This window comes from Maylandia zebra, linkage group LG14 (genome assembly GCF_041146795.1).
Source record: "Maylandia zebra isolate NMK-2024a linkage group LG14, Mzebra_GT3a, whole genome shotgun sequence".
Lineage (NCBI taxonomy): Eukaryota > Metazoa > Chordata > Actinopteri > Cichliformes > Cichlidae > Maylandia > Maylandia zebra.
Window position 1 is genome coordinate 38,727,246 of NC_135180.1, and position 19,376 is coordinate 38,746,621.

The following is a 19,376-nucleotide window of genomic DNA, read 5'->3' on the forward strand; positions in this document are numbered from 1 at the left end:
TATGCATATTCATGTAACCACAATAAAAGGAGTGCTATGGGGAACCTGGCTGAGAGTCTGACGGTGGTCAAGTGGTGGAACGACACTTGGCCCCAGCCAGGTCTCCCTCATGCATGAGTAAACCAGAGAACTTTGGTGCCTTGTGTCTTGCTTTTTGCTGCGTAGCAGATTGTCCTTAACGTTCCAGCGAATAGGTTTGTAGCATAAACCTATCAATCCACTTTCAGTCACGCTGAATAAAAAGTTGAATCTGTTTCCGTAAATCTGTCACGCCATTGTTTGAGTCGTCCTCTGCATGCTGATTGGCTTAAGGCTCGTCAAACACAAGTCCAAGATTCACAGTTATAGAAACCATCAGTGTGACAGTCACAGAACGCCTGCAGGTTAAACTTCAGCAGGTGTCCTGCATCATAACCTCTAACATCTGAAACCAAATAAAAACAGGTTAGAAATTCAGTTCAGATGATTTTTAATTGTGCAGACTCTCGGTGCTGATACCAAACAAACGTGTGTGTGTGTGTGTTTGTGTAGTGCTAACATCTCTATAACTAAATTACTCGACTGACGTTGGACGTGTTACTGAAAATCACTTTTTAGCTGATGGAGGAAGAGAAAGCTGACCTCGAGCTGCTGCTGTGCCTGAAAGTGTGGTTTAAAACGAGAACATGGAGTGTTTTCAGCTTCTCTTTTTAATCCTTCAAAGTGGCTGACAGGATGACATGAATGATTCACAACGACCGAAACATCGTCTGAAAACAGACAGAACAGGAGCTGTAGAAGGGTCTCTGTCTCCCTCTGCTGGGCACAGTGGGCATCTCCTCCTCCTCCAAGAGACTGAGAGGAAACGCACAGCAACAAATACAGAGGACAGCCACAAACTACATTTGTCACTATGAAAATAACTGTGGATATGAACCACAGAAATGAGGTGAGATGTGACCAGCAGAGGTCTGAGAAAGGAGCTCAGGTGGAGGTGGGCGTCTGCAGAGACTCGTGAACTGAACCGTCCGGATGATTCAGCAGACGTGGTGGTAAAAGTTTATGTTCCAGGTCAAAAAAAAGGTTTAATCCTGATTTCAGTTAAACTTGTGTATTTAGCATGTGGCTAGCAGCAGCAAAGCTGCACTTTGAGACGATTGGAATATAAAACCCGTTTCTAGTTTTTTTACCTTTAAAGTTTCAGGCAGGAAGGATCACTGGAGCTTGATAGCGGGCGCTCCTTTTAGGTGGGTATCTATCTATATATTACAAGTATGGTTGTCATAGCAACAATTAGATGACTAGTCAGCTAGATAAGTCAGCAGTTAGAATCAGACAAGCTAGCTGGAACTACAGGTACTGTTGACGTATAACAGGCTGAATCTTTCCCACCTGTACAGCCACCGTGCTCTCTCGCAGTATTTACATAATGTGGTTTGATTGGCCAGTGCTTCAAAAGTTAAATCATAACGTTGGCTGCAAGCAACACGTCCAGAATTCAGTTTGTGACGACACCTCGCTGACAGCGAATAAGAAGCAGCCGTGTCAGCTTGAGCTTTGGCTGTTCAGTTCTTCTTCTGTGGTGTTTATTCAGGAGTAAAGTCACGGGTGGATGTGAACCTCTTCAGATCCACCAGGCCGCGGGATGTTATTTGTCTCTCAGAAACAGTTCATAACTTCACTTCAACTCATTCATGTCACCTAAAAGGTAAACCTGTTTCTCCATCACAGCTCTGATGATTCAGTAAGGACATCTCCTGGTTTCATCTTCATGTTTCCCTCTCACCACATATCCAAACCATCCTGACCAGCAGCTTTACAGCTGTGGCTCCAGCAAACATCAGCTGATACTAGAAATTAATATTAAATACATTCTAACAACAGCTGATCAAGCTTAAACGTGCTGCTGTTGTTTAGCGCGACATCCGCTGGTTTCCTCTTTCTGGCGCAAAGTGAGCGATAAACAAACAAGAGAGAAAAGCCGATCAGCTGATCATCGATCAGTTTCATGATTGAAGTAGCAACAGGAGAGGGAGGGGGGAGAATGAGAGGAGAAGAGGCAGCTGTGCAGCGTAAACACAGAATAACTTCAGCTCTGTCTTTGTTCCATTGTAGCTGAAGTTCAGGACAAACTGCATCTCTTCTCAGCTCAACACGAAACACGTAATATTTTCTCTGAATACGAGACGATTCCGTCTTTTTACGGGACGATTGGCAACTCTACTAACTGACCTTATGAATAAAATAAAGTTCACTATCAGTAACATCATAGCACCACCCAGCTGTATAGAAACTCCGTCATGCTAGCTAGTACGCAGTACGAGTTATTGTAACTGATGGTAACAAAAATAAACTCCACCTAAACTTGGTTTATATCTGACCCAGACAGACTGCAGGTCATAACTTCTTACCTGAAGTTCATTTCACCTGACACTCGGACCGGCGGCCGCCTCGGGTCTCTCCTCCTCCTACCTCCCCTTCCATCATCCACCTGCTGGCCTCAGTGGAAGCTCCGCCACAGCCACCACCAAACAACTGAGTTATTTTTACACATCGACCTGCATCTGGCCAATATGTATCATCGGCCCATAAAAACGAAAAATCACCATCGGCCCACCGGGCATTTAGCCATGCATGTGATCATTCAAGCCTCGATACGGCGTCACACTAACTCCACCTCATTAAAATATTTTATATTTATATATGTATATGTAAAAAGCATAATCTCTTACACAATCCAAGTGTTTACGGCCTTTTCCAGATCAGGAAAAAGTTACTTTAATGTTTCTTTGTAGGTTTAAGGTAAAAGTGGAAAAATACAAACATCAACTTTATATCCAAACATTAAAATCCAAAACAAGAAGAAAACAGATTCAAAAAACTTTATGAAACTGATTCCTCCCCACAGACTCAAACCTGCAGTTGACCTGACCTCCAGCAGATGGCAGCATCTGTCCAGTGAACAGAGCCCGTTTACTGAGACAGAAATATTCAAACGTTATCAAATTTATATTACATAACACTTAAAACGAATCAGTGTCCATATAAAAAAAACAACCCTTTTCCTGCTTTTCACAGAGGGAAAAATTCCTTTCTTTCTGCGTTCCCGTGGAATGACCAAGTAAACACTTTTGCAGCTCTTCACACATTTCTATTATCCATTTAAATCAAGTCGAAATCAATAAATTACACGTGTTACATAAAAGCTCTCCACCTGATGCCCTCACTGTTATGTAAAGCACATCACATATGAAGTGCTGCTGTTTTTAATCAATCAGATTCATGTTGTTGTAGATGCAGAGTCCAGTCTGACTGCACCTCTGAGCTGCTCGCACTGTTCTGCACGTGTCATTCACGCCGTCCTATAAAGTCGTCTGAATCCCGCTTCTTGGATCATCTCTGTGATGGCGGGCCGGCTTTCTGAGCTTGTGTTTGTTATGAGCGGTGAGTCATCGGCAGGAGAAACGGCAGATTTTTAAAAATATATCGCTGTGTGCACGCTCGGCGTGAAACAATAGACGGAGGAACAATACGTGCTGCTGTTAACATTTTGAACATCCAGCGGCCGTCCTCTGTGCCGCCCACGCCGCTGTTTGTTGGAGTCTTTCCTCAGTTTTGGGCTGAATGTGTCTCTGATGGACCTGGAATAGATTTTTTCCAGGTTATTTTTGAAAACACCTCCCGTCTCATACTTACTGTCTTCCTGCAAGTAAATCCCAGAGCTGTCCTGGTTCATCGTCGCGGTCTTTTGATCTCGCTTTGCACATCTTCCTTGTTCCTGGTTTCTCGTGTTTCCTGTGTTCACTCTCTGATTTTTTTTCCTGCTTTCCCTCCTTTTCTCACAGTGCTTATTGTTTTGATTAAGTTCACCTGTGCCTTACTTTCCCTCACCTTTTGTTTCTTTTAGAGCCTAATAATTTATCTCATGTCTTACTTCCTCAGTTTACAGGGTCGATCCTTGATTAAGTTCACCTGTGCCTCACACTATCTCTCTCCTCCTTCTTTTCCTGCTGTGTCCTTATCGAGTTTACCTGTTCCACATTCTCACCTTTCTGTTTAGAACAACACATTCATACCACAGTGTTTAATCATTGTTGGTCCCTATTTCAGTTATTTATGTTCGGTCAGTCTAACCTCTTTATTACAGGATAACAGTGAGAGCAGAGCTTTGCAGCTCAGTGGGTTTAAACCAGCTTTTGCTGTGAGTCACCGCTCAGCCAGACTCTGTGGTTAACACACTGTGTTGGGCAGAAGACAAATGCAGTATTAAATACATATATTCAGTCTGAGAGGTTCTTTCATATCATGAGCAACCTGTGTACTGAGTTTGTAGTGTGTACTGCAAGTACTGTGTGTGTACTGTGTGTGTACTGTGTGTGTACTGTGTGTACTGTGTGTGTACTGTGTGTACTGTGTGTACTGTGTTCTCTGGCAGTTTAATGGTGTTGCTGTTGTTGCCCTGCTGACATTCTCCTGCCCTCTGATGAGGCAGTCTGTCTATTGATCAGGAAACATACCTGAACTGTATACACACACACACACACACACACACACACACACACACACACACACACACACACACACACACACACACACACACCTGCTGGGTGTTAATGAGCCGTGGGATCGATTGTGGTGCTGCCACAGTGGATTTCCTGTCCTTCGGTCCTGGACTCTCCCAGGTATGAACCTATCACACTTACATTATTCAGCAGATATCGAACCTGCGACCATCAGGACAGGTCAGTGATGTCGTACAGGTGTTTGTCTACAGTGAACAGTTGGAGGTGGAGGATAAATATCAACATTAGCAAGCTAATAGTTTGACAGTCGTCTTGTTAAGTCCCTGATGCAGGCTGCAGAGTCGATGTAGACCAAACAAAACCCGAATTAAACTCATCTCTCCTGACATCAATTATAGAAATGACACAAAGTACTAAAAGTGTATAAAAAGAAGAAGAAAGGGGTTCGGTTAAGCTTAAAGTTGCAGTTCCTCCAATGGCCACATACATAGAAATCGGTAACTTCCTCCTGTGACCACCTTCTTATCCCAGCTGGGTGTCTGGGGGACGTACATATTGATGGCTTGGATCTTATTCCTGCCGTTCAGCTTCTCAGCACGTGTCGCTCTTACAGTCCGAATGACATCCTGATGTCCTCACAGCAGATCCTGATTATGTGGATCGCTGAGTCGATGCCTCGCTCTATCGTGGCGTACAGAAGTCGTCCACGTACAGGATGTGACTGACGGTCACTCCACTCCTGAATCTATGTGCGTCTCTGCTTTTGACGATGAGCTTCAGGTCTATGGAGAACACTGCCGGGGACGGTGCTTCGTATCTTTATCTTCCACGCTTGCGTGGTTGCCTTGGAGTTGGCCTCCAGCGTTTTCTTTACTATGATTTTTCCGTACTCTTGGCAGGCTTCCACGTGTTCACCAATCAATAGAACGTGGGCTTTTAAGGAATGGAGGAGCTACAAGGAGATGTGCGATGTGCTAGACTAAAACTTGTGAAGAGCTGGATTTAGCCCACAGACCTCAAGCTTCAGTGTCAGAGAACTGGGTTAAGAGATTTAGAGGTAGACATGAGTCTTGCACATCTCCTCTCAAATAAGCATTTTCATTTGTTTCTACAAGTATCGGAAAGCAGTAAGTTAATAACTACACGATTCTTTTAACGTCGAGTGAGTCAGACATTGTTGACCTGATCTGGGCAGGATAACTGGCAGCGTCAGGATCTGATAATCAGAGTGAGCGACGGAGACGTTTCTCCTCCCTCAGTCCCACTGAGCAGGTACGAGGACGCAAATACACGACAGTAATTAAAGACGCTGACCTGTTTTTTTTTCTGCGAGACTGTAGGCCTACATTCAGCATGATGGTGCGTTCACTGACACGTGCGCACCCGGTTAGTGACGAAGTTAATCCCATTCAGTTTCACTTCGGTGCGTGAGCCATGGATCCTGCTGGACGCCTCAGCCTCAGGTCCAGAGACAAACCAAAGAGAGGTGGAGCCTTCGTCTTTAACGGCGCTGAAATGACCTGTTTGCTGAAAGTGTTTCACACTTCTCTGCAGGATTTCACTCTTCAGAAAGAAAAATGAGATGATCTGGATCAGAACCAGATCCTAAAACCCCCAAAATTTGCTTTAATCAGCAGATTTAACAGGAGAATAGCTGCAGCAGCTCAGTACGCCGTAATATTAGGTCAGTCACAAAGGAAGCAAAGGTTACCAGTGTTTTAGCATAAGTGCCCACCCCCATAATAATAAGATCTTGTGGTCACCACAGATGCTCTGAGTTCTCGGTTTGGACTGATTACTGGTAACACTGGGCCTATACATGCCCCTCGGTAGGCTTACAGAGCTGGTCAATCAGATGAAAGCTCACTTATCGGGAGGGCTTAAAGAAACTGTAATGTAATGTAAAGCTATGCCTTGGAGTACCAGAATAAAAATATGGATCTGTATTATTTTCCATTTACACATCAATGCAGAAACAACAAGGAAAGAATATAAACACGGTAATTAAAACACAAACATGCAGCTATTAACAGCTACTGGATGCCAGAAATATGACAGCAAATGAAGCCAACACACAGGTGCAGTCCCTCTAATGTCCACAGGGGGCTCCAGAGTCAGTCCAAAAAGACTCCCACGATGAAATGTCCAACAGCAGAAATAAGCGCGTTTACAGCCTGACAGAAAAACTATTTTGGTCTCTATAAATCATTTCTTCCTTCGTAGGACAATTTATTAATAACTCACCTGTTTAAATTGTATTAAGGTTTAAAGTTTGCATTAATAGATCCATTGGTGACACAGGCGGCTGTAGCTGCTAGCGGTCTGCTAGCACCTGAACTGCACCTCTGGACTGTGTTTGTGCTGTTGGAGCCGTTTTAATGACATTATCTGACCAATAGCACGACTGCTGAGAGGTTAATTGTATTAACAAACAGTTGTAGAAGCATTAGTAGTAAGAGGTCTGAAATAAAGAGGCTTCAGTGGAAATCTTATGCCAAAGAATCGTTTAACGAATCTAGAAAAAAGCTGTATTTTAATCCATATTTGAAATACTTGTTGTAGATTTATCTCTTTCATAATGAAGCTCAGACTCAGCCGTGTGCACAGAGCTGGGATCAGTTTTCTCTGGGTTTGTCTCCCCACCTGAGGCTGCAGCTTTCCAGCATTCACAGCGTGATCAGATGTGAAGCGATGAGTGAATCATTTCTGCTCTGAGCGCAGAACGACAGGACGGCGGGCTGAGTGTCAGATCACGTCGTTGCCTGCGGGCTCAGAGAGCGTTTCCTGACTTGGAGCAGATCTCACGGTTATTCAGCCCCGGCGACGTGTTCGTGAGCCGTGTGTGCTGCCGCTGTAGAGATGCAGCGGGAATAAAGATGCCTTTATGTAACCCTGCAGTTGACTTCACAGCCTCTGACAGGAAGTGTGAGCGCGGAACAGCAGAGACGCTTCAGAGCAGAAACTGAGAGGTTGCAGAGCTCGACAATTTAACATGCACCTTGTTGCCGTTGTTTTAAACTACATGCTTCATGGAAAAAGTGAAGACTTTTACTGCACCGCGTTTATCTGCTCCCTCCGTGAATAAATCAGAATCTCCTCAGGGCTTCTGCTCCACAATAAAACCCACAGCAGCAAGAGATGGGCCACAAATCACTGTTAAATAAGCCGTCTGCTATGTAGTAATATAAATGTAAATATCTGGTTTCATCAGGAATATGATCAGATGAGGAAAAGATCAGGATTTGTCTGAACATTTCTGTTTCCTGCACCCATCCATCCACCCCAACCTCCTCGATACACAACCAAACAAACTCAATGTGGGTGGACCAACACAGAAGAGCTACTCTGCAGTCTATTTACACCTACAGGCCAGTGGACACTCTTTCAAGGATGAGGATGTAACATCCTGGACAGGGAGGAACGCTGGTTTGAGGGCGGAGTCAAGGAGGCCATTTACGTGAAAAGGGAAAGACCATCTCTGAATCGAGGAGGGGGCCTAAGGGTCCATCTGTCCCCATCTTACATGCTGTGATTGCAGCCATTCCCCAACTCTCTGTGAATGGGACTCATGACCATTGATGTCAATTTGCATATTAATGATAAAGAAAGTGACCTCCCAGCCCATTGGCTGGTTTCAGTCATTGTCCAAATGTCCTGTTTATAAGGTTGAAACCTGCAGTCCGCTGAGACTGCAGACGTCACCTGATGATGATGAAACGCCACTGAAACCTCCAGATGAACAGACTCAACCTTTTGGGATCTCCTTACCTGGATGATTGAGCATCAAGACACTCAGTATGCCTCAGTTTCCTTAAGTGTGGATTTTTGCCATAATGGAGCAGCCCTGTGGGAGAGCCGCCTCTTGCAACAGACTTTCCTTCTCAAAGTGACACTAAGCTGCTTCGTAGGGGCAGGGATAGCTCAGTAGGTAGATTGGTCGGATATGATCGGAAGGTCGGGGGTTCGAATCCATTGAACGGCTACCCTGAGGTACCCCTGAGCGAGGTATTGTCCCCACACACTGCTCCCTGGGCGCTAGATTGGTGGCTGCCCACTGCTTTGCTGAGTGAATGGGTCACATGCAGAGAGGAATTTTTTATTAATGTTCAAAATGATGAGGACTATGTGGCAATTTTCTAGAGAAGTGTGCTTGTTGCTAATAATTCTGTAATAATTATAGTTTTTGAATTTTCTCAAACTGTGTCCTGCTACAAAAACAACCCCAAAATCCTAAAATTCAGTTGTTTTATTTTTCAATTAGGTCAGTGAAAATGTAGCTTTTGAAGTTGTTTTCATGCTGATGCTCTCCAGAACATGTTTGTGCGCGGATTGTGCTGCAAAAGATTGTGGTATCAGACAGCGCCGTGTTGTTTGCAGGATTCCGAGGTTTTTTATCGCCAGCTGCTTTTGCCTTTCCTGTAGATATATTTTCAAAACAAAAGCAGAAAATCCTCATTTTAAAATTGATCAGAGCCTAAATGAGGTCTTCTAACCACGCACGTGTCCAGATCTGGTCACTTTTGGGTCCAAACAAACAAAATGTTTGCGCACAGTGCAGAAGCCAGCGGTTGGCTGTAATTTGTGATGATCTGGTTTGAAGATTAAAGTGAAACGAAAGGATTTTTTTCTCTAACATGCACGACTCCGACAGCGGGGCGCCTCGATGCTGATGTTGCTCTGTAGTAACCAGTCGTCCTGCGGCGTGTAACGCGCTCGTGTGCGTCGGGATGCTGCAGTGAAGATGGAGTGGTCTGATGTGGGAGCAACATGAAACATCAGGCGGAATATTTTTAGGAGCTTCTTCCACACCTCCACCTCTCCTCTCTCCATCTCTCTCTCTCTCCTCGATCTCTCACTGACGGCTGCTCTCTTTTCTCCTCGCTCCTCTCTCTTCACATTCAGCAGCTCTCAGCCTGCGAGGAAGAGGAGGAGGAGGAGGAGAGGATGAGGCAGGAGAACAGAGTAGAGTAAAATAGAGCAGAGCGGAGTGCATGCGAGTGGAATCGGCGGCTTTATCGGCTCTTCTCTGGGATAATTCTGAACTTCTCGGGTTTGTTCCTCTTTTTCTGCATGTCGGGAAGTTGTTGACGAGCTGATGTAGGCGGGTGGATGAAGATGCTTTCCTCTCGCTCCACAGAGATGTGAAGAAACGTCACGGTGAAGCTCTTTGATTCTTCTGTTTGTGGCGCGTAAATCGAGAAAATCCCTGCTGCCATGTGCGCTTCCATCGGAGCGTCTGAAAGATGGAGGCGACCTAAAGTGATAAATTACCCAGCAGACACGATGAGCTCCTCGATCGAGGCGTAATCACTCATCAAATGTTCATTCAGAGTTTTTCTTTATTCCTTTAATAATTGTCTCCAGGCCAGTGCTGCGTCTTAACTTGTGTGGGAACCTGTAGGGTTATTTAGGGAACAGGTATTCTCTTCTTCTCTGGATATTTAAAGTTTCCGTCTTTCAGAGCTCCATCAGGATTTGTGATCTATTTCCAAACCCTCAGCTGAAGAGTGCGGGGACTTCATCACCGTTCTTTGGATTAGTCGTCAGAAAGGAAGCCTCAACATGTAAACATATACTCATAAATCAACTATTTAAACTGTTTAAGAGGAATATCTGTTTCCTAACATCGGAGTGCACACAGGTTTTGTGCGGTGAATCGCACGAACGTGAAACGACTTCCGGGTTCTTCACTTTTGTGGATTTTCAGGATCCTTCTGGTGTTTTTCTTTTGAAGCCTGTACGTGTGACCGTTGTGCATCAGCTGTTCCACACAGTGGATCTCTAACGTTTTGGTTCTTAATCAACGATCTGCCATAAGGGAGAAGATTTTTCATCTTGGCTCGGTCCCTCCGAGGCCCGTCAGGCGACATGTCACCTGTTTCGGACTGAAGGGTCGTCAGCCTCAGACTCGGACAGCAGGAGCAGATATTTTGTTCCTCTGTGGCTTCGTCCTCCTCTCAGAGATATGGCGGCGGCTATCGCCAGCTCCCTGATCAGACAGAAGCGCCAGGCCCGCGAGTCCAACAGCGACAAAGTCGCCACTAACAAGCGACGCTCAAGTCCCAGTAAAGACCCGAGGTCTCTGTGTGAGCGACACATCTTCAGCGTCTTTAGCAAAGTTCGCTTCTGCAGCGGAAAGAAAAGACCAGTACGCCGGAAACCAGGTGGGTGGAACGATTCGGAGAGCAAAGGTTTGCCGTGTTACGGCGGGACGGGAACACTGCTCTCACACAGGTTCATGACCACGCTGATCAGAGCAGCTTAGCACGAGTCACCATTCAAAATAATCCTTCTTTATCTTACACAGGGCATCCTTTGTCTTTCTGATTGGCTGTCGCTCGTAAAGTAGCAGATATATGACAGGAAATAACACAGGTCCAATTTAATGTGAACAACCTGCAGCTTTAACTCAGCTTTCCTCTGACTGGCTGGTTTTAACAGCAGGTGAGCAGGCCTTCTGTGCACCTGAGATCGCCATATAAGAACATTTCCTGTCAATGACGCAGGAATCTTTGAGGAAGGAAACCTCCCAACTTGGCAACTTGAACAAATCCGGGCAGTTATTTTGAAGCCCCTCCCCCTCCCCCCTAGTTATTAACGTCGCTTTCAGACGTCTGGCTCCTCCCACTCGACCACTAAACAGACACCTTGGTTGCTGCACAGTTACCTAATCAGAACATCAATCAGTTCTGATCAGGTAACCGTGCTTACCCCCCCTCCCCCGATGGAGACAGTGGCTCAGCTGGAGGCGCGAGGAATTGCAGCGTCCGCGACCACTGTGTACATCGGCGTACCCCCGCCCGTATGCTGCTTGTCTGTGTTTCATGGCGTAGAGTGTGATGATATCTGTGCTTCTTTGTGTGCTATGGAGTTTTCTGTGCTTTCTCCTTATGATGACTCACTTGTTGGAAGTCATCATGGGCAGAAACCCTTTTTTTTCTCCTGACTTTGCCCCCATATGTTACATATTTCACTGTCTATCCCTTTTTCTAGCCTGACCTGTCTCCCCAGTGTAAGTTTGTATATTGTCTGTAGGTCTGTCATTTCAGCTGCAAGCAACTGCAACTGACAAATAAAGCTTATCCTTATGTTCACTTTGATAAATTCAGATTCAGGGCTTTCCTTACCTGTGTCTGTTGAGGGTCCGTCAACACTGAAGAAGTTCATTGGTTGCCTTGACGAGGACGGTTTCAGCCTTTTAAAGCTCAGAAAGTTGAAGCTCAGCTTTAATTTGAGGTTTCCATGGTGTTGTATGTTCTGTGGGTTCATCATGATACTGGATTGCATAAAGAAAACTCACCTCCCTGTTTGCTGTGGGTTCTTCCATGTTCTCTGTTTCATTTGTAATGAGCGTTGCATCATCAGATCCCCACGGTGTGATTCCAGACGGCATTTTTCTTTTCTTGAAGTAACTGCAAACCTTTATGTTTTTTAGTCCTCCTGCAGAATAACGAGATAAAAGTCGACCTGAACTCGAGCGGCGTTCCCTCCAGAGAAAGCTTCTCGGAGAGCAGCAGCAGAGCGTCGGAGAACTGGACAGATGTCTGCGTTTACACATTTATGAGCTAGCTGCAGCTCTCATCTCTCATTAGCCGACTCCCCGCCGTCGCCTCCGCCTCCTGTTTTCTTGGCAATACAACAAACAGCTTCTTAAAGCTTAAAACTATTACGCAGCACTTGTGCTTGATCAGCTCCTTCAGAGTCTGCAGACTTCAAGTTCTCCAGTAAGGAGCTGGTAGGAAGAGGCCGAGTTATTCATGAGTTGTTCTGCAGCTGGTGAAGTCGGCGTTCAGCTCAACGTCAGCACTTTGCCCCGCTTTGATGTTTCGCCCTCAGTGAGTCCTCTGCTAATGAGATCTGTTACTGCATGAAGCCTTTTTGAAGCCCTAAAGATTTCACCCCCAACTTTGCTCAAGTTCAAATCAAAACACGACCGCGTGCCTCCAGTATCCTTCAGCAGCACTTCCAGGTTTTCCTTCGGCTTTTTCGCCACCTTTTTGTGCAGAATCGACCACACACAGGGGCAAAGTGCGGCCTGAGGGCCAGAATCAAGCCGCTCGCCCTCTCAGTCTGCAATGTCCTAAAAGGAAAACTGTGATGTGTAGTGGGCTTGAAACAGGTAGGAAAGTTGCAGAGAAGGTTCTGGTAGCTCATCGCTCAGACTGTCCTGTAATTATGCATTTACAATGTAAAGTTTTCATTAATTCACAGAGCATATCCTGTAGTTTGGTGTGGCGTGGAGAGAAAACTGCAAAACTTAAAGTGGGCCGGATTGGAGTCATCGTCGGGCAGATTCTGGCCCACGAGCCTCATGTTTGACACTCCTGATTTACACCATCACTGTGTTGGTGTGTGGAAACCAGTAATGAGGTCCATGAGCTATTTCCTCGTCTTTTCTTTCAGGTGTCGCCCCCTGGTGGCCTTTAAAAGGAATGCACATTTAGAAAACGTTGGCTTTCGTACCATCTCGGGTCATCGATAAATATATGTAAGAGATGAGCAGGTGGTTTTCTTTCATCGATGTCACGGTTCCTTCGTGTAGAAAGCTCCCACAGCAGCAGACGGCGTTCTTAGTTCAGCGTTTATCGTTTCGCTGCGACTCGGGAAGACGAGGTTGGGTTTTAAAGGCGCTGTCAGTCTGATCACGCCTGAGCTCGGGGAGCAGCGTGTGACGAGGTGTTTTGTCGCCCGCGGCCTCACAGATGTTAAAACTCACAGCTTGTCTTCACACAGCGTGACACACACTCACAGATATAGCTCCTGGATCCGTGCTTATAATTAGAGATTACACCTTGCAGATGTTTCGTGACTGTCGGTGTTTGAATCGTCAGCACGCTGACTTTGGATTCTGAACATCAAAACACAGCGTGAGGTACGCCACTGCCCTCTAAAGTAAACCAGCTGACTTCTATGGCCTTCCTTTAAAATGCACTGATGACATAAATATGTGGGAAAACAACTGAATGTATTTATGAACGTAAAAATGACCAGAAATAAATAAGTTGGCTCCTTGAATATAAACTTTAGGTCCTTATTGGTATTTAGTTAATATTAATTTCTGTTTGACACCTTAAATCCTTTAAAGTGATCATGTTGGAGGCTATTATTATTCTCTGAATTCATAACAAAGATTGCTTTTACCAGAAAGTAAACCTGTGAGCGAGCACTTGAGCAAGGCGATAGTGGGAAAGAAAAACCCACTTTTAACAGGAAGAAACCTCCAGCAGAGCCAGGCTCAAGGAGGAGCGGGGCCATCAGCTGCGACCGGCTGGGAGTGAGGATGAATTGGATAATAAGGACACACAACGCAGTGGGTCAGTGATGCTGTCGTCAAACAATGTGAAAATCATCCGTTTAAAGCAGGAAGCTGTTTGCATCCACTTCCTCTCTGTGAAACAAGGCCTGTAATACTGTGACTGCATGAAATGTAGGAAGTGTAGATTTATACATGTGAGCTGTTTGACGGGTAATCAGAGTAAAACCAAACGACTTTAATGAGCAGCAGCCAATAAAGGTCTTTGTTTAGGTCGTTGTGTTTTGCAGGGCCGGTTGGTCCTGCTGTGTGTCAGCTCCTCCACACTCACACTCACGTCTGCTCTGTTAAAAGGTGAAGATTTACCTTGTTGTCGTTTCCGGACACGTATGTGTGTCTTCGGTCCTTAAGTAGCACAGCGGCCTGCTCCACATTAGCCTCGCTGTCTTTTTGGTCTATTTCTGCCAGAGATGAGTCCTTCTGGCCCACATTGTCATCTGGAGCATCACTTCGTCTGCTCAGCTTCTACCGTGTTTACGTCCTCAGACCTTCAGCTCGGTGTTAAAGTCAAGCAGGAGGGACTCGCGTGCTGAGCCGTGGCCTCAGGGTTTGTCTCTGGGGCACATGTGACACCCTGGGGTTTGAACCATGTGTGTTTGTGTGCCCTTAAGCTTCACGTGGCCCAGGCTGGAAACCCATCAGCAGCCATCTGCTAACTCTGAGGGCAAAGGTCACTGATTTGGGGCTTCAGGAACTTCCTGACTCTCTCCACACAGATTGGAGGGTTTCCGATGGTCATGTTTAAACATGTTCTTAAACTAGTGGCTGACACACTGTTAGTGTTATATGTCTTATGCAAGCAAAGGGTGAACTGCGGATTTATCAGCTAATGCTAGCTAGCGTGATTTGCAAGCTGACTGCACAGGTGTGACAGTTCTCTGCGGTCGAGTCTGTGTGAGGAACGCTGGACGGGAAATGTTGGGATGTACGCTTGTTTCTTCTTCTTCTTCTCAAATGTGAAAGTAGAGAAGAAGAAGAAACGCTTACATGAGTGAGATAAACTCAGCAATGCTACCTGACAACCTGCTGTCAGGTACAGTGTGCGTGTGTGTGTGTGCTGAACCTCACATCGGTCTTTGTGTTTCAGAGCCGCAGCTGAAGGGCATCGTGACGCGCCTCTTCAGCGAGCAGGGCTTCTTCCTGCAGATGCAGCCCGAAGGAGCCATCAGCGGCACCAAGGACGAGAACAGCGACTACAGTGAGTCCCACATTAAAACTGTATTTGTCTAGACCAGGGGTGCCCAATCCCGGTCCTCGAGAGCTACCGTCCTGCAGCTTTTAGATGCATCCTTGTTCCAACACACCCGAATCAAATGAATGGCTTGTTATCAGGCCTTTGCCAAACACGATGGCATGCTGAAGAGGTAATCAAACCATTTGATTCAGCTGTGTTGGAGTAGGGATGCATCTAAAAGCTGCAGGATAGTAGCTCTCGAGGACTGGGATTGGGCAGCCCTGGTCTAGACCGCACGCTACATAAAAAATGGGCGTGGCTTCTCTGTCTGAAGAGTGAAGAGAAAATGCCTCACACCTGTACTCTTTTTAATGGCCTCCAGGGGGCGATCCTGAGGGTTTATGGGCTCGTTTTGGGTCAAGCTAAATAAAAAGATGAGGTCATTTTCTAAAGTTTGGTGTCAGGAGTCGGTTTTATGAAGGGTTCAGTGAGCATGTTGTTTCACACTCACTACTGTGTGATGTCGTGGTCGCTACCTCCAACTTTTATGGAAAGAGCCACAGCCAAAGTGTAAAAGCACCGTGGATCATCCGATGTCAAACAAGAGAACAGCTCAGAAAGGTGAAACATTACACAGAAGAAGGATCTCAAACACAACAGCTCATTAAATCAGAACATAAACATAATCCAACAATCTTCTGCTGCTTCCCTGGGTTTGGGTCATGAAGTCTAACCAGAGAAGTCCGGACCCCCTTTGCCCCAGCCAGCTCCTCCAGCTCATCCGGGGGGATTTGATCCCAGCCAGCTGAGATATAATCTCTCCAGTGAGTCCTGGGTCTGCCCGGTCCTCCTCCCGGTCGGTCTTGCTTATTCGATGTGGAGGACCAGCAGATCTGCTCTGAGCCCCATCACTAAGTGCGCTTCAAAGGAAATGCATTTCCACAGCTTACACCTGCAGCTCTTTCAGTCACTCCCCACAGGTGAGTGTAGGGATGTCACTCCGCCCCAATCCATCTGTCGCTCTCACACTCCACCCTCCCCTCACTAAAGGCACCTCCCCTACAACGTTGTCATGTTTAACACATTCACTTGGCAAGCAAAAGGTCGTTGGTTCGATTCCACAAATCCCGTTTGGGGTTGCGTCAGAAAACAGAGCTGAAGCTGCATCTGGCGTCTGTAACAGAGTGATCCGAGGTGGAGCAGTCTGAAGGCAGCTTCTGATCGTCGATACTCGGTCACGTTCCCGCTGCAGGTCTTTGTTTCTCGGCTGGATGAGCTCAGGATTACAGCCTCTGCTGCTTCCTGTAAATCCTTTTGGTTTGGAAAAAAGAAGCAAAAACAGGACAAGAAGAGGAGGAGGAGATGTTTTGGATTCCCCTCTCTCCCCCTCTCGCTTTCTCTCTGATCATCTCTGAGTTAAATAAAGGAGGATTAACCACAGCCATTGCCACAGGCCTCTTCCTCCTCCACCTCCTCCTACTCCTCATCCTCACCCACACTGCAGCTCTCTGTCCCCGAGGATTAAATCACCTCTCATCACTGCGTCCCTCTATCACCCCCCCTCTCGCTCTCTCTCTGCTTTTATTCAGTCTTTTTCTCTCGCTTTATCAGCTGGAAGCACATCAGCAGGCTGAGCCGGGTTTTAACCACCGTTACAGATCGACTAAAAGCACAAGAATTCACAGTTTGAGGAGGTGTAATGGGATTTTTTAATGCTGAGTGGGTCTGATTTACACAGGTGCAGAAGATTTAAAGCAGAGATGGAGGAATCACTGCTGGTTTATTAATTTAAACCTGCTCTGTGCGACTCTTCGTGACATTTTCATTTCTGACACTTTTTACTGCAAATGTGAGAACAGATAGAAGCAGACGTTTCTGTAGTTTGCAGGTTTGTGTGTTAACACAATGCAGAGGAGGAAAGGCATCAGCAACGAGCTTAAAGAAGCATCAGTTGATGTCCATCGGTCACGCAGGGATAAGGCCATCGCCAAAGAATCTCAAGTCCGTTATTCCACAGCGGAGGACGGTATCCACACGTGGAAAACACTCAAGACATCATCTCAGGAGTGGATGTCCCAGCAAATTCCCCCCAGGAGACTCTACAGGCCTCTGTTAGCATGCTAGCATGTAACAGCTGAAAAAGGAAAGAATGGAGCTGCTGCAGCGGTCCAGAGTCCGGGTCTCAACCTCCGCCTGGCTGAGACGCTGGGGCCTCGTGGCTAACCCACCATTGATGAATTATTCCAGCAATCACCATTTTCACATCATCCTGCAGTGTTAAACGTTTCTGCTCCGTCTGATATATACGTGCACATATTCATAGAACAAAAATATTCTGGGAGGTCTCGAATTGAGTTTTATTTACACAACAGTCTCCTCAAGGTGCTTCATACTGTAATGTAAACCCTACAATACATACAGAGGAAAACCCAACAATCATATGACCTCCTATGAGGAAGCACTTTGGCGACAGTGGGAAGGAAAAGCTCCCTTTTAACAGGAAGAAACCTGCAGGAGTAAGGAGAGGAAGAGAGCCAGGTCATCAACGTTTGAAATCATGGTCGTTAAGAGGGGAGTTTAGTGCAGTATCTTAGTTCCTCGTTCATCTCCGCCGCTCGATCGTCACATCTGCTTTCAAAACGCCAAATGACTCAACTCGAGGTTTCACAATAAGAGCTCGCTAACTGCGGCAGACTTCCTGGTAGCTCCGTCCGTCTTCTGTGCTCTCTGTGACGTTTTGTATTAATCTACTTCTGCCTCTCACTACCTAACTCTCTCTCTCTGTCTATGTCTCTCGCCCTCCAGCTCTGTTTAACCTGATCCCAGTAGGTTTGAGGGTCGTGGCCATCCAGGGAGTGAAGGCCGCGCTGTACGTGGCCATGAACGCCGAGGGATTCCTCTACACATCTGTAAGAACATCTGCCTCATCCTCATGTCCTTCTTGAGCTTGTTTCGTTAAAGGTTTGGAGCAGGTAAAGCCAGGAGCTCCTGACGTGTCCCCAACAATCATTTTAACTATTAAAACGTCTCGTTGCTGAAAACACTGATAGTCAACTACTGTTTGTGAGGTAATCAGGTGTTACTGCTTTGCTCAAGGGTGACACTGAGATAAAGTTTCTCACTGAAGTGAAAACACTTCTCTCAGTTTTAATCCCCACAAGATCTGATTTCAGATCTTATTTCATTATCTGACCGATCCAGTTCTTCCCCTGCAAAGAGATCCTGCGTTTGTTTTTTCTGTTCCAGCTCGTGTTCAGATGCAAACTCGGTGACATTACGGTACAAAAGTTCCACTTTTAGACAGCGTGTGTAATAATTAATTGATGATGAACAATGGAAGTAGTTAGGAGGACAGCCCTGATCAGACCGAGGACATCTACAGCTGTACTGCTGCTCAGCGAGTCCATCTAACATCCATAATTCACAACACGTGCATAAAACTTTAAAATGCGCCTCTCTGTGCGCAGCATCAGGATGGAGGCAGAGTGGTGGAGGAAGAGGAGGATAACAGCGACGATGTGAGGAAGCTTTCTCAGGCGTGTTAGACACAAAAACTAAATATGAGCTCGCAGCGCGCCCGAAGAAGCTAGCTGTTAGCTGCGATTGTTGGTCGGCGCTGTGGGGAAGATGTAATTCTGAGGAGCGACCATGAACTACCTGTTCTGCAGCGCTCCTATTGGCTGCTGCTGCCTGTCAATCACAGATGTCTCGCCGCCACTGCGATTTGAAGCCGCGGACGCTGACTGTGTGGTAGTTTGAGTCAGTGTAACACGAGCGCGCCTTCGTGGCGGGTATGTGATGAAACCTTGCTGCCACTTTGCAGCTGCGCTTCAGTTCTGCTTCGTGGTTTGATGCCATATATGGAAGTGCAGCTGTTAGTAAATGTTTCTGCACTTGTTAGCTCGATGGTCCTCTTCATGAATCTTAATCATTAATTAATTATTAATTAATCACAAATTGGCCTGATCCCATCTCACCAGTCGGTCCTGACTGCTCAATGCTTTGAAATGTAAATGCTTCCCATCGAGAGCGGGGAGATCACATGACTTCATCCCATCTCTCAGCCCTTCAACCACATGCCGAATAAATCCAGGATGGAAGAGGCAGCCCTGTTTTTTTAGGAGGTAAAGTGAAGATTTGGTTCGGCTCCATAAAATATAAACTCATGTTCTCTCAGGTGTAGCTTCAGATGAAGAGTACAGCAGCTCCTCCTCTTGCTCTGCAGTTATGTAAGAGCATTACAGCATGAGCGGTGAGACAGCTGCAAGTAAAGTTGTGCTGGGAGGCCCGAGCGTCTCGACACTGTTTACTGAAACCATCACGTCTTGATATGAGATGCAGGCTGCGTGCTGGGAGGAAAAAATACGCTTTTCATCATTTATTCTGT

The 19,376-nt window shown here is 46.1% G+C and overlaps 1 protein-coding gene across 3 annotated transcripts in view; it reads left to right on the top strand.

Moving 5' to 3' along the window:
* Window positions 1–19,376, top strand: part of LOC101470462 (fibroblast growth factor 12) — a 56,893-nt gene that overhangs the window by 28,326 nt on the left and 9,191 nt on the right. For 2 of the 3 annotated variants that reach the window (XM_004565023.5, XM_004565022.5), the window contains exons 2-3: window positions 14,903–15,013; window positions 17,795–17,898. In XM_004565023.5, the coding sequence (XP_004565080.1) occupies window positions 14,903–15,013; window positions 17,795–17,898 (215 nt within the window). Of the gene's footprint in view, window positions 1–4,387; window positions 10,667–14,902; window positions 15,014–17,794; window positions 17,899–19,376 lie in introns of those variants that run through there. The other variant, XM_012922924.4, reaches the window with a different exon arrangement.